At 36.7% G+C, this 14,654-nt stretch overlaps 1 protein-coding gene across 1 annotated transcript; it reads left to right on the forward strand.

Annotated features, from left to right (window-relative positions):
• Window positions 1-3,948: 3,948 nt before the first annotated feature.
• On the forward strand, window positions 3,949-9,533 carry LOC144452219 (retinol dehydrogenase 8-like). The gene is made up of 4 exons (XM_078143271.1): window positions 3,949-4,248; window positions 6,049-6,228; window positions 6,807-6,900; window positions 7,438-9,533. The coding sequence occupies exons 1-4, from the start codon at window positions 3,984-3,986 to the stop codon at window positions 7,760-7,762; spliced, it is 864 nt and encodes a 287-aa protein (XP_077999397.1). The 5' UTR covers window positions 3,949-3,983; the 3' UTR covers window positions 7,763-9,533.
• Window positions 9,534-14,654: the final 5,121 nt, after the last annotated feature.

A 14,654-nucleotide genomic window follows, 5' to 3' on the forward strand; every position in this document is an offset into this window, starting at 1 on the left:
TATAATATACGCATATATTATGTAAGTAGGTAGATGTTGGTAAGCGCGCGTGCATGTACGTGTTATTACCTTTCAAGTGTTTGTTTATAATCGAAACAGTACTGAGCCACTGTGATGTGGTATATGAGTCACATGGTAGTTAGAAAATGACAGTAAACGAGTGAATGAAATATAATATATAGAACACTGTCTGATTACTACATATCAAATATGTACGCCCAGCGGCTGGACGAATAGTCTAAACCAACGAATGTAATTATGTACCTCATGTGGCAGGAGTATATACCTTACGCAAGAATCCGTGAATCGGTGAACGCATCTTTTTTAAATGGTGAATTGGTGAATATTACGTTATTTGTGAATACTCGTTATTTGCGAACGTGAATGTGAATACTTATAAATTAAAACGGGTAAATCATGTATTGCATAACTTTGCATGATTGAAAATTGTGAATTTAACCTCGCCAGTCGCGACTTCTGACCCAGTTCTCTTTTAATGACCTGTGTGCTCTGATGTTTTCTTCCTCTCATCTCAACCTTTAAATACGGAGTTTTCTATTGGTTCATCACAGTGTTGTAGAGGTTGTGGGTCGCTATTATTTTGCCATTATACGTTAATTTATTCATATGAATTTGTTTGTTGGCCACTGGAGGTTATTGTTAAGGTCACACACTACATGCACTGTACTATTTGATAGAACCTACGTTCTGGGCTAATAGGGAACTTGCAATTAAGACTGACGCAAAGGACTATGGGATTATCTGTGGTTATCGTAATACCTAATCAGGAGCTACCGATAAAATAAACCTCCCACAGTGGTCAGGACAACTATGAATTGATTATTTGAGGTTACAAACAATGTAACATTATTGTTTACAACACTATTTGATTAGTATTTATTATCACATTTCCCATGATGCAACATTCAACATGGCGGGTTTGCAAGTTCCCTATTGAACACGCATTCTAAAATTCATCTTACAAGATATGTTCTATGGACAAAAATACCAAATTGCCATAGACACGTATGAATATCCTATATTTCAGTGTGTACGACAGGGAAGCATTCTTTCAACAAGTCTTTTCCTAATTTATGCAAACGACCTCTTAGTTGAACGAGAACGAGAACAGTCACATGGGAGGGGTGTCGGATGCTACATTGGTTTGCTATTTCTTGGTTCGTCTGCTGAATAGCAGATGACATTTCTGTATAAGCACCAACTCGCGATCGTTCTATATGTATGCAAATACTGTTCAACATGGAGACTAAAATTCTCAACCTCAAAATGTGTATTATTAGTTTTTGGAGACACAAAAAGAGAATGCCATCGCTAAAACATATTCAACAGACAATAATTCAAAACAGTTTGTCAAAAATGTAAGGAGACACTGACTGTTCATCTCACCATCTATATGTTGTCATGAGTTTTACAAGAAATGGTACATGCATTAGATTGCCCTTCCCTCAACTTTCTAGTTATACTTGTACAACGTAAACTCTTGTTTATTTTCACCGTAATTCGTAAATTGTGTTTTTTTCTGTAAATCGTACTGGGGGACACCCTTGCCCAGCCGCAATATAGAATACTGTAGTTCAAACTCATGGAGTTATACAAAGTACAAATATCGAACATATTGTTGAATACAAGAAAATAATATTCAATAACTGTGCTTTAAATTTGAGCAACAACTCCAAAGATCTCAAAGCTGATGGAATCAGTAACGCTGTACACATACACACACGTACACACACGTACACACACACACACACAAACAAACATATACATAAATGTATTGACAATCTATAACATCGACATATTGCAGTCTAACCCGGAGTATTTAAGTCAAAGTATCAACTTCACACATAGATAATGCAAATTACAAGCACTACAATATAATTTGATATATATAAAAACTTGTAACTTACGGTTGCTGAACTATTCACATCAGTGACAGCGATCAACCGGACAAAATATTCATTGGCAATGCATTACCAAATCCGAGTATTTTCATCAGTCAAAGTTCAAAGTTGATATTGTCCGAGAGTGCACACAATTCACTCTACTAGTTCAAAACCAGCAAGTTTACAATAAGCATTTATGAATATGATTGTGATGAATGTACTACTTCAAACCATGCTGACGTCAGGCACTTCATTTCCAGTCCGGATAATATGTCCGTTCTCAAGAGTACCCAGACTCGGGTCACACCTCAAAACCACCTGTTACAGTGTACTGTGAATGTGCTTGGCAGAAACTCAAAGTCAATGTGATTGGAAGAAATGAATGAAATGAAAAGAAGGAAACATCAGACTGATAATTACACGTATACGGAGAGTTCGGGATAAAGATGTTCTGCGATCCGTTAGCTAAAATGTCCATATCTCTGTGCTGTAAGTGTGACTGTGCTAGGTTTTGTCTGCTACAAAACTGCATAGACATGTTTACCTCAAAATCCAGCCAAACGCGCCAATCGAACATGTTAATTATCTCTTTAACTAATTTGCATTTAATGTAAACAACTCAGCCACCTGGCAGTACTATAACATGATAATTCACTACCAACTAATTTACATACAAATTAAACTCTCACTGATTTACATAAACGTGCAGATATTTTGTCTGTGGGTCAATCCTAGGTCAATGTCCAGGTTAACACACTTTCCCTAATCAGGTCACCACTTTGTGAACTGGGCTTTGCAGTAATATTGATAAAAATAGATTATATTATGAGATCACATTTAAAAACTATTTATGTATTTCTTTGCAGTTTACTTTTTATATTCATGAAGGTGATATAATCGAAAATATCAATCGGGTTCATTCCTCAGTTTTCCTTAACAGGAAATGAACACTGTACCTCTAAGCAGTTTCACCTTTTATCTTGTTTACCTATCACACCATTCTGTATTGTTCTGTTTGCTGTTTGGAGTCCTATGATGTACGATCAATATTACAGTAGACACTGTAGACCAAACATGTAATACTTATTTAATCTACCACCTGTTATATTGTCATTGTTTTCAGGACATTTGGGATGACACTGATAATGGTGCCATAGCAACGGTGTGTGTTGACTCAACGGAATCCTCGGTCATCACTATAGAGACAGATAATAATAAAAGAGACATCGTTCAGTGATGCTTGATCTACACCAACTGTATTTTGATGTTCACTATATTTCATTCTGTTACTTTATTTACCAAGTGAAGTAATTTAAATAGACGGTTTAAATTTCATGTTGGTAATGCCATCGGCATGCCATATTACATTATTATTATTATTATTATTATTATTATTATTATTATTATTATTATTATTATTATTATTATTATTATTATTATCATTATTATTAATATTATTATTATTAATAATATTATTATTATTCGGATAAACTGGTTATTAAGTAGACATTCTGCCGATTAGTTTACGATGTTGTGATATTTTATTTCTGCCCATTCATTGCCACATTACTGTGTTCAAAACAAATCTCAAGATTCATTTTAATTACTTTATGACTGGAGAAAACTTTCCAGATTAATTTCGGAAATTCCGATGGCTTTCGGAAAACGTCTCTTTTGTCACATTTCAAAGCTGAAGAAAGTTTTAAACACAGAATATGTATGTCCTATGCATTTGCTAGGCAGATGTGAACTTGGGCAAATGTGTAAGTCTCAGGTCGAAGTGATAGGCAAGTCTATTTTGCATGTTGCTATCGTGACCTGCCCAAAGAGCTTGAAATCGGCTGCAGTACATGATATATCGATCGTGATGTATCATACCATTAATATTCATGAGATATGCACTACTCAGACCAATCACAGCGTGGATGTTGTAGTTTCGCGGTCAACGTACCGTGACCTTGGGTTGAATAGAATCACTTCTGTACATTGTCTCTGATTGGTGGAAAATAAAGAATAGTAATGCCATCACTTCGTTTGAGCTGTCAAGATAGATCTTACGGTACACAACTGAGCGCAAACATGGCACAGAAAATAGTTGTTATAACTGGCTGTTCGTCAGGTATTGGCCTAGCTGCAGCTGCATTATTGGGAAATCATGAAAGCAAACAGTATAAAGTATTCCCAACCATGCGAAATCTTGGCAAGAAAGAAGCATTGGAGAATGCTGTGGGGGATAATCTCAACAAGACTGCATTCATTCGAGAATTGGACGTCAGTAAGGACGAGTCGGTCAAGAGCTTTTTCAGTACTCTGTTGGAAGAGGAAGGTCGAGTAGATATTTTAAGTACGTATGCACCATTCTGTTGTATTAATTCTGATTCAAAACGAAGGGAGTACCAAGCCCCCTCCCCTCTCTCTCTCTCTCTCTCTCTCTCTCTCTCTCTCTCTCTCTCTCTCTCATGTATGTATGTATGTATGTATGTATGTATGTATGTATGTATGTATGTATGTATGTGTGTGTGTATGTATGTATGTATGTATGTATGTATGTATGTATGTATGTATGTATGTATGTATGTATGTATGTATGTATGTATGTATGTATGTATGTATGTATGTATGTATGTATGTATGTATGTATGTATGTATGTATGTATGTATGTGCAGTCGTTCTCTGAGATCTATTTGTTGACACGAACGCTTATAGGACTAGACTAGCTGATCAGTAGAGTTACCCTTTATATAACGTCTGCTAAGCGTTTGTACGTATGACCTTGCACATAATCCATTCAGAGTGTAAAGTGTTTTACACAAATGGATTAGATCACGTCGGTCACGCATGCAAACAGCCTTTTATACTGGTATGGCTGTAGTGTATGCTGCACTACATTCGAGAACTGGAAGTCAGTAAGAACGGGTCAAGCAGATATTTTTAAATATGTTAGCTTATTGTACATTCCGATATAGATTTCCAAATGAAGAACTTGAGACTATCTTGCATAATACTGGCATTATTTTATAGAAAGAGTCTTGTCTAGATTATATTTGAAGTCACACAATGAATAGTCTATCCCGTGGGTGTGAGTGGATATTTAGTCTTTTTTTTCACTATGAGGTCGACTATGGTAGGACTCTTTGAACCTCACGCCAGACACAAACATCAAGGAACAGAAAAAATCAGCTGATAAGTAAATATCAGCTGATAAGTAAATATCATAAGTAAACAGACCTACATAAAATAAAACGGTCAACTGATAGGTACTCAATACGTCTCAGTTTAAATCTTTACCTCAGATACAGCTCAAATGGTGCATGCTTTGTTTTTCACTCATGAAACATACCATTTACAGCTAAAATGATGTTGGCCTGGTGTTTCACTCATGTAACATGACATTTACAGCTAAAATGATGTTGGCTAATTGGTGTTTCACTCATGTAACATGACATTTAGAGCTAAAGTGATGTTGGCTTGGTGTTTCACTCATGTAACATGACATTTACAGCTAAAATGATGTTGCCTTGGTGTTTCACTCATATAACATAACATTTAATACACACCCTTAGACAACTTCCAATGCAAAAGAAACAATTACATAGGTGCCACGCACAGTAGGGATGTAGAAGTCGAGATGAAATGTTGATTATCAGTTAGAAAATGAACAATTGCAGCCATTAAAATCATCAAGTCCATTTGTACCGTTTTCATTTGAAGCCTGTTTTTACTGCACCGTGAAAGAATATGACAGAGCCCTCATGGCCTCGCAATGGATGGTAGGACATACAGAAGTTATTTTCACGAGTAATTTGGTTTATTCTGCAGCCGTATATTGACGAACGATAGCGGAGTTCATGTCATACTCGAGGAAATGGATCAACAGAAAAGTGAATTTTACATGACATGCTAGCATAGTGCTTGTTTTTGCGTATTTTTTCCCTGTCTGCCAGGTAGGTTTTGGGGACGGCAAACAAAGATGGGGCCTTACGAAGATATGCGTTGTGGCGAAATACAAATACGTCGTAGAGGGCGCCCCTGTTTCGCCTAAGTCATTTTGGACTAATAAAACTTCACTCAAACGTGTATAACTCAGGTATAGAGTTCTAATTATACTGATTAATTGATGAATTTCATCTTTTCAATTTCCAGTTAATAATGCTGCTATTTGTACGGATACTCCAACTGAAGCTGTACCCATTGATCTGTTCAGAAGAATTATGGAGACCAACTACCTTGGTGTGGTAAGAACAGTACAGGAAGTGATTCCAGGCATGAAGGAAAGACGAGCTGGAAGAATCATTAATATCAGTAGTGACTCTGGCATAATTGGTAGGAATATTCACTCGTGTTTATGTACATTAATGTCAAAAGATGGGGGCCTGACGACTATACGCGTAGACTAGAGCCTCTAGAGGCGAAATACTAATTCGTCGTAGAGGGCGACTCCCGTCTCGCTTATCTTGCCATAGAGGCGATCAAACCAATAAGGACCGAAAATATGAAATATAACGTCATATACGTATAAACAAAACTTCTGATTAAAATCTGATGTGGCGAATACGGCTCTATCGATAGTAACTTGAGTGACAGTTATTGAAGGCGTGTGTGCGAAATTACAATATTGATGAACTGACTATGTTAGTCTTTGTCGAACTTTTTTTTTTACTTTTAATTAGTAAATGTGATTCATCTAATTAGAATTTACAGACAACTCCAGGTGTTCTTTTAAGCTGTTCTTGATATCTAGTGTTTTATAAAGTCATTCTGTACATATGGTTATGATAAATTTATATTTAATGTATACATGAAATTTATGTCTGAAAATTTGCTATGATACCAAATACTGACCTTGTTCGAGGCCAGTGTTTTTCAGTTCTCTGACTTTGATGTGTGTTGTTTTCATTCAGGTTGCCCTTTCTTAGATGCCTACTGTTCATCAAAGTTTGCCGTAGAAGGATTGTCACAATGCATGGCTGCTGTCTTAAGGAACTTTAATGTGCAGTAAGTATCAAAAAGGTTTCCAATAAAATCGTTTGGCTTCAATTTTTTATGAGTGCCATCCAACGTGAAGACTACTATTAAACTATGTATGGCTAAAGAGTTGACGAAGGTCTCATAGGAACAAGAGTTGTAACAAAAGCTGTGAGTTTTGTGTAGAGTACAGCGAATTTCAAAATACTGTGCAGCTTCTCTGTTTGATAGAACCATGCACAAACTAATAATAAACTACACGTGCTACAGCAAATTGAATAAATACAGTTTCTTTCATTTTGTCTAAATGATATCAACTGATGTGCCACCATGCAGACATCAAATAAAGATGTCAAAACGCGAGAATGTCCACGTCGCTGTGCTGTAACTATGCTAGGTGTCGCCTACTAAGAGAGCTTGCCGCAGTACAGCGCCAACAACGTGGACATTCTCGCAAACAGATCGCAGTTTGTTATCCAGAACTCGCCTCTGATGTCAGATGAGGGTTACTTTCTTAAGTGCTCTATGACGTCACTCATACAAAAGATTTGCGTTCCTCTTTTGCAGTGTAAGCACCATTCAGTATGGTCCAGTGCACACAGCCGCCTGGGACAACGCCGTTGCACTAACTTCAAATTTTGACATCAAGAAACTAGACAGCCTCTCTCAAAAATTGTTTAATCAATATGAAGAGGCCAGGAAAAAAGTCTACGCCGATTTTGGTATATCACCTGAAGATTCTGTAAAGATAATATTGGAAGTCATCGAGGCTGATCCACCCAAATTTATGTACCAACCACAAGATTGGGTCAAAGAGTACATGAAGACAAATATGCAAGATACAACCGGGGAGGCCACAATTGCTGAAATGATGAAGACTTTCGATACTTAAATGTCAGGTTATGGCAGTTGCCTGAAACCAAACAACATGGCCAAATTTAAATTCCGTGTTTGGAACCCACTAAACTGCCAATAAATGTCTGTAAAGTATATTTCTACCCTTTTTACGTAGTTTTGAATGACTTTCTGTATTGCTGTACTTAGTATGTCTGTTTTTTGTGTATATGGGAGTGTATCCTGCAATAAAGTCTTTATAATAGTATTATTGTACCTGCAGGAATTGTTTGTAAACAAGCAGGTAAACACAAATAATCGATATCACTAATGAACATGCATACTGAAACTTTATAGGCAAAAAAAATCTCGTCGTCGCACCATTTTAGAGAAACTGTCCTGACCAGAAACAATTTTTGTGCCATAGATATGCATAGTGACGACTTCAATATATGGGATGGAAAAGAAACAGAATATGTACACTTTACACATATCACATTTTTAAATGCAATTTACTGGGTTACAAACATGAAGTTGGTGTACGTGTTTCCATATTGTTTTTCAAGTAGAAAACATAGTTATTTTTGTAGTTGTTGGAATCATTAACGATCCAAAATATGTACCAATTTCTAACCTTGAGTTCGATAAATGAAGCAAATATGTGAATAGTCTATATTTGAATTGACTAAGTTATCCTGGTGCAACGTTAACATTTAAGCAAATATAACACTGAGTGACATTTAGGCTTTGGACGTGTGAAGTATCTCCTCTTTGCTAGTCCTCTTGTCAGCGGCTTTTCCATTACCTTTTGACTTTTTATCAAGTGACACTCGGTCATAGCACATCTCTTGAGAGATGTATGAATACTAATTAAACTTTCAATGAGATGAATTAGCGAACACTTATATTGCCAGGGTGATATGAAGAAGAAGAAGAAGAAGAAAATTAGCTGCGTTGTTATTAGAAGTACTTTTTTCACATCTGCCTTCAGACAGTTTTCCTGATGAGTCAAAACAGTTTGAAGTTCGTCCGTGAAAAGTGAATGGCAGGGGAACATGGTTGAAAGTTGGTAAGGCGGGAAAAAATAACCGTGTCTTTCCGATAACATGGCCTCAGAGAATATTGTAGGTAAACACCTATGTCTACAGTAATGCAAATACATTGAAGGAAGTCCAGTAATTGAAATGTTAAGATACTATTCAAATTTCAAAGACTGTCTCAAATACAGTGAATTTCACAAAACCACAGCTTTTTCAGTTTGATACAACCTTTGCAGAAACCAACAATCAATTGCATATGCCACACTTAAATAGCAAGATCAGATTTGTTTTGCTACATTGTCATTTAGTCTAAATGAAATACACCATTTTCAAATGTATTGCAACTCCATGTAGACATTCGAGACATTCGGGCGCCAATGTTTTTCTTAGTATCAAACACCCTATGAATTAAGGGTGCCTAAGATGTCCTTTGCGGTGTTCGTATTTTGATGTCTGTATGGTGACATGTGTAGTTCATTTCACTTAGACAAAATGTAGCAAGAAACTGTACTCATTCAATCTTGCTATCTTAAAATGTAGCATGTCCGGTTTCTTATTGATTTCTGCATGGATGTATCAAACAGAGAAGCTGCACAGTATTGTGAAATTCACTGTATAGTCTAGAGTGTCTGTGATCAGTAACTGTTGCACTTGATACAGAACGATTGTATAAACTATACCGGCAATACATAACTAAATAAACACACCTGTTACAAATGCAAAAAAAACCCTGAAATGTTAAGAACTACTAAGGACTTCAAAATCAAAATCAAAATCAAACATTAAAGTGGCACAAGCTGAGTTTATACGTATTTACGTTGATTTGATCATGATTTTAGGTATGAATAAATTGTTTTTAAATGTATTCGATCTTTTCACGTGTCGGAATACCCCGGGGGAATACCCTTCGCATAGATTGGATTGAATACAACAACAATTAATGTTTATTCACCAATGGCAATATACAAATATATATATATATATATATATATATATATATATATATATATATATATATATATATATATATATATATGTATGTATATATATATATATATATATATATATATATATATATATATATATATATATATATATATATATATATATATATATATATACAGAATACATGACAAAGGGGATCAAGAAATAGCAAAGCTGGTTAAGCTTGTATTCCGTGGTGACTAGCAAACATACATACTTGTGAACGTAGGTGTATAAATATGTATTTACAAATATTGCCATAATTTATGGCATAAAACTATCACAAATAAGCTACTAAGTTAATTCCAGGATTTAGAGTATTGTCATACCAGGAAAGATTAAGGCGTCTGAACTTACCTACTTTGGCTTACCGTCGTCTACGGGGAGATATGATTGAACTATATAAAATTATGTCAGGGAAATATGACACTAGAGTGACTGATTTTGTCAAGACCAGACATTGTGACACTAGAGGGCATCAATATAAACTATTCAAAGTCCATACAAGGCTGGATATTAGAAAATTTTCTTTTGTACATAGAAGTATAAACCACTGGAATAGTCTTCCCAATTATGTGGTTGATGCACCAAATGTATATACTTTTGAGAGACGTTTAGATAGAAACTGGGAAGGACTTGCAAATGAAATTTAAATTGAAGACTATGTAAGCATACGCACTGATACGACTATAGTTAACCCAGATATGATATCAGAGGCCTAAATAAGGCCTAAGTCAGAAATGTACCTGTGTATAAATAAGACACATTAATATTACCGTCGATCGATCGACTACGTCATCACAATCTATTTATAGCAGGTTAACGTTACTCATAGTTTCTAGCCTTTACTGAGATGCCAGCTATCGAATTTGAGCATGACATGGAGCCACAGATTCATTCTATTAGAGTATGTACAGTTTACCGTGTTTATCCCAAGAAATAACCATGATTTTTCGCGCCCCCCCCCCAATGACACCGCCTGGCCTCTCTGGCATGAACCAACCGATGTCAAGCAAACCTGGCATAAAGGTAACAGACATGTCACGTGTGACATAAGCACGCCGCTTTGTTTTACGAAGCAAATATGTCCGAATGGTGGGCATATTTGTGGTCAAATTTCACAACATGCCTCATAACTTTGGAGTTATAATAGATAAGATTAGATTAGATTAGATTAGATTAGATATGACTTTATTACAACGGTGAACCATATAGAAAATTTACAATTCTATTTGGGTACATAAGTGTAAATATTAAAGAAAATTACAAAGAGATACGTTAATGTTATAAGTACATCAGTAAAACCATTTTCGTGATTAAATAATTGTACATAGTCAGGATCATGGACTAGATTAGTCCCTAGTGGACTATATCCATGGTCCTTACCAGAAACATACTATCATTTATTAGTCAGGATCATGGACTAGATTAGTCCCTAGTGGACTATATCCATGGTCCTTACCAGAAACATACTATCATTTATTAGTCAGGATCATAGACTAGATTAGTCCCTAGTGGACTATATCCATGGTCCTTACCAGAAACACACTATCATTTATTAGTCAGGATCATGGACTAGATTAGTCCCTAGTGGACTATATCCATGGTCCTTACCAGAAACATACTATCATTTATTAGTCAGGATCATAGACTAGATTAGTCCCTAGTGGACTATATCCATGGTCCTCACCAGAAACAGACTATCATTTATTAGTCAGGATCATAGACTAGATTAGTCCCTAGTGGACTATATCCATGGTCCTTACCAGAAACATACTATCATTTATTAGTCAGGATCATAGACTAGATTAGTCCCTAGTGGACTATATCCATGGTCCTTACCAGAAACATACTATCATTTATTAGTCAGGATCATAGACTAGATTAGTCCCTAGTGGACTATATCCATGGTCCTTACCAGAAACACACTATCATTTATTAGTCAGGATCATGGACTAGATTAGTCCCTAGTGGACTATATCCATGGTCCTTACCAGAAACATACTATCATTTATTAGTCAAGATCATAGACTAGATTAGTCCCTAGTGGACTATATCCATGGTCCTTACCAGAAACACACTATCATTTATTAGTCAGGATCATGGACTAGATTAGTCCCTAGTGGACTATATCCATGGTCCTTACCAGAAACATACTATCATTTATTAGTCAGGATCATAGACTAGATTAGTCCCTAGTGGACTATATCCATGGTCCTTACCAGATACATACTATCATTTATTAGTCAGGATCATGGACTAGATTAGTCCCTAGTGGACTATATCCATGGTCCTCACCAGAAACATACTATCATTTATTGTAAATATTTATTGTGGGTACTGTATTATTAGCTATTGTATATATTTAATTATTTTATGTTATGTTCTCATTTTCTGATTAAAGAAAGTTCATGTCAGTTAAACTCATATACTATACACTTCTGTTTACAATAGTACAAATGATACCATATATATATATACATATACAAATACAGATAGTTCAGTAATACTGAAATGTCAAGGAAGTAATATATTCAACGTAGCAAGGATTATACGTTTTGCCTCAAACAATCAACACGAACTATCCAATGATGATATACCACTTTATTGAAATATAGCAGTGTGGGGCATAGATGGGCGTCAAAACTCTATTTAGATCACACACTGATATATCTATATGCGAATTTATAAAGCGTCTTTCCTCCTGAGAGTTCAAGGCACAGCACTCAGAATTATTACCCCTGGCACGGATCAATGGCAGAACAACGGTCTTTTATACTTCCTCAACTCCCTGGGCACATACAATCCATTGCATAAGCGCATAGGATTAAATCATTCACATTGCAACTTTTATCCTATCAGGTCCCCAATTACACAGCTGGATTTTCTGAGGCACATTATAGCAATCTCCATTTCAGATTAACAAATATTCTTAAAGCACTAAAGTCTACTCGATGATAATGAGGGAACAGTAACCAACAAATCACACCATCATCTCACATAGCAAGAATTAAAACAACAACTGCCCTGTAACCTAACTATAGTTCAGGTACAATGACTACCTACCCATAATAATTATTGTTCAAACTAAGGCTAAAAAAATGTTTCTGGTCAGCGCGCACCTCACTTAAATACCTCCGCGTCGGTCTTTTTGTGTGTGTGTTTGTCCAGCCATGGCTTGCAGTCTGCAGATCCGTGGGGAAACACAAAAACCCTCCCTACTTCAGTGAAGACAGCTGCAGAGACAACACTCAGCAAATGACATCTGCCCCACATACACACTTGCTCTAAAGAACTAAATAAAGAGAACAGTAACTGCCATAAATAGTAGATTGAGTGTCTAGTTCGTTGAGAATAAATCCCCACTCCCAAAAAACAAAACAAAAAAACGTGTCGTCACACCATTTTAGACAAACCGTCCTGCCTGACAGAAACAATTTTTTTGCCTTAGCAAAAATATATTGCAATCGAAACTCAAAAGTCACCTGACATAATACATGAAGAAACAGACTGAAAAGGAACTGGCTTCATGTCGCTTACTATTCATAGCTCAGGATTAGCCGTCGGGGAGGTCATGTTTCGAATCCAACAGGAGACAGACCCAAACGCAGGGGTGAGTGTGCTACTGACTGGGTGAGTAGGCGGTATCACGGCCGTGTCTTACCGTGTCTTGCACTCATCTTACTCACAAGATGAGTGCAAATTGAGGAGGGGAGTACACCTCGAGTGTGATGATGCAAAGAGTCAGGGACGATTACTCACACGGAGCTTACAGGTGTTATATTGCCAGGCCTGGCTGACTCTGGGATAACCTGTGAAGCGATTGGGAAATCCTTGACAGTTCCACAGAAACATGATAGAGAACATACAACAACATAGCCCTGTCATGTAGTCCAAAGTTGAACGGATTTCTGTAGAAACGTGTGATTGTGTTTGTGAGCGAATTCATCTGCATAACAAGAAAATCAATCAGACAGAAAGATGGCAGTGTGAGGCATACATGTGGGCGTTAGAAGTCTATTTGGATCTCACACTGACATATAATACCTGTGACGTGGGAGTACTTTCCAGCACAAACATGTTTTTTAAAAAAAAGGCAAAGTGAACTATTATATAGGTTCAGGTGATCCTCAATAGCCAAGAAACCACATTCTCGCAAACCTGAGCTGTTGGCAGTGCCTCTTGGACAGTGCTGTAAAAGAGGCTGTGCTTTATGACGATGGGAAACCAGGAAACAAACTCACAATTCTTTGTCCTGGTTCTGTGTTTAGTCATTTTTCCACGTAATATTAAATCCAAACCACCCAACTATTGTAATATCAATCATAGGGTAATTTTTTCAACCAAAATTAGTATTACAGACTTTGACCTTGCTGGGGTGTATTTTGGGGTTGACTTTGACCTTGACCTTGACCGTTAGTTGCACAGCGAGCTGATAAAAGAGAATCTACCATAAAAGCAACAAATACAAGTGTTCCTTGTAGAGAGTTGAACACTGTGACGAACACACTCAGAGTGACGTCATCGATGAAACTTTCAATCAAAGCTAGACTCCAAGACAGGCCCATCACAATAGACAACTTTAAACACAGGACGGTTGATTTTCGCCACCCATTGGCGCTGCTGTTCTGAACACCAGCCACGCCTTGTCCGATGGACATCACGACAAGAACGCCACATACGGTGTTAAAGATAAGGATTGCAGTTATTGGAGCTACAAAGAATGACAACAATGCAATCTGGTTACCAATCCAACAAACGCCATCTACACCGTAATCGATTCTAAGTCCAGTGCATTTACATGTATCTATGGCAACCAGCAGTCCTACAACAACAGCAGGTAGACCCCAGCCACATGTGAGATAAGCAATAAAAATCCTTCTCCCCTGGCTAACGTGTAACGACTTGGTGACAGAACGAAAGGTT

Source organism: Glandiceps talaboti, chromosome 22 (genome assembly GCF_964340395.1).
Source record: "Glandiceps talaboti chromosome 22, keGlaTala1.1, whole genome shotgun sequence".
NCBI lineage: Eukaryota > Metazoa > Hemichordata > Enteropneusta > Spengelidae > Glandiceps > Glandiceps talaboti.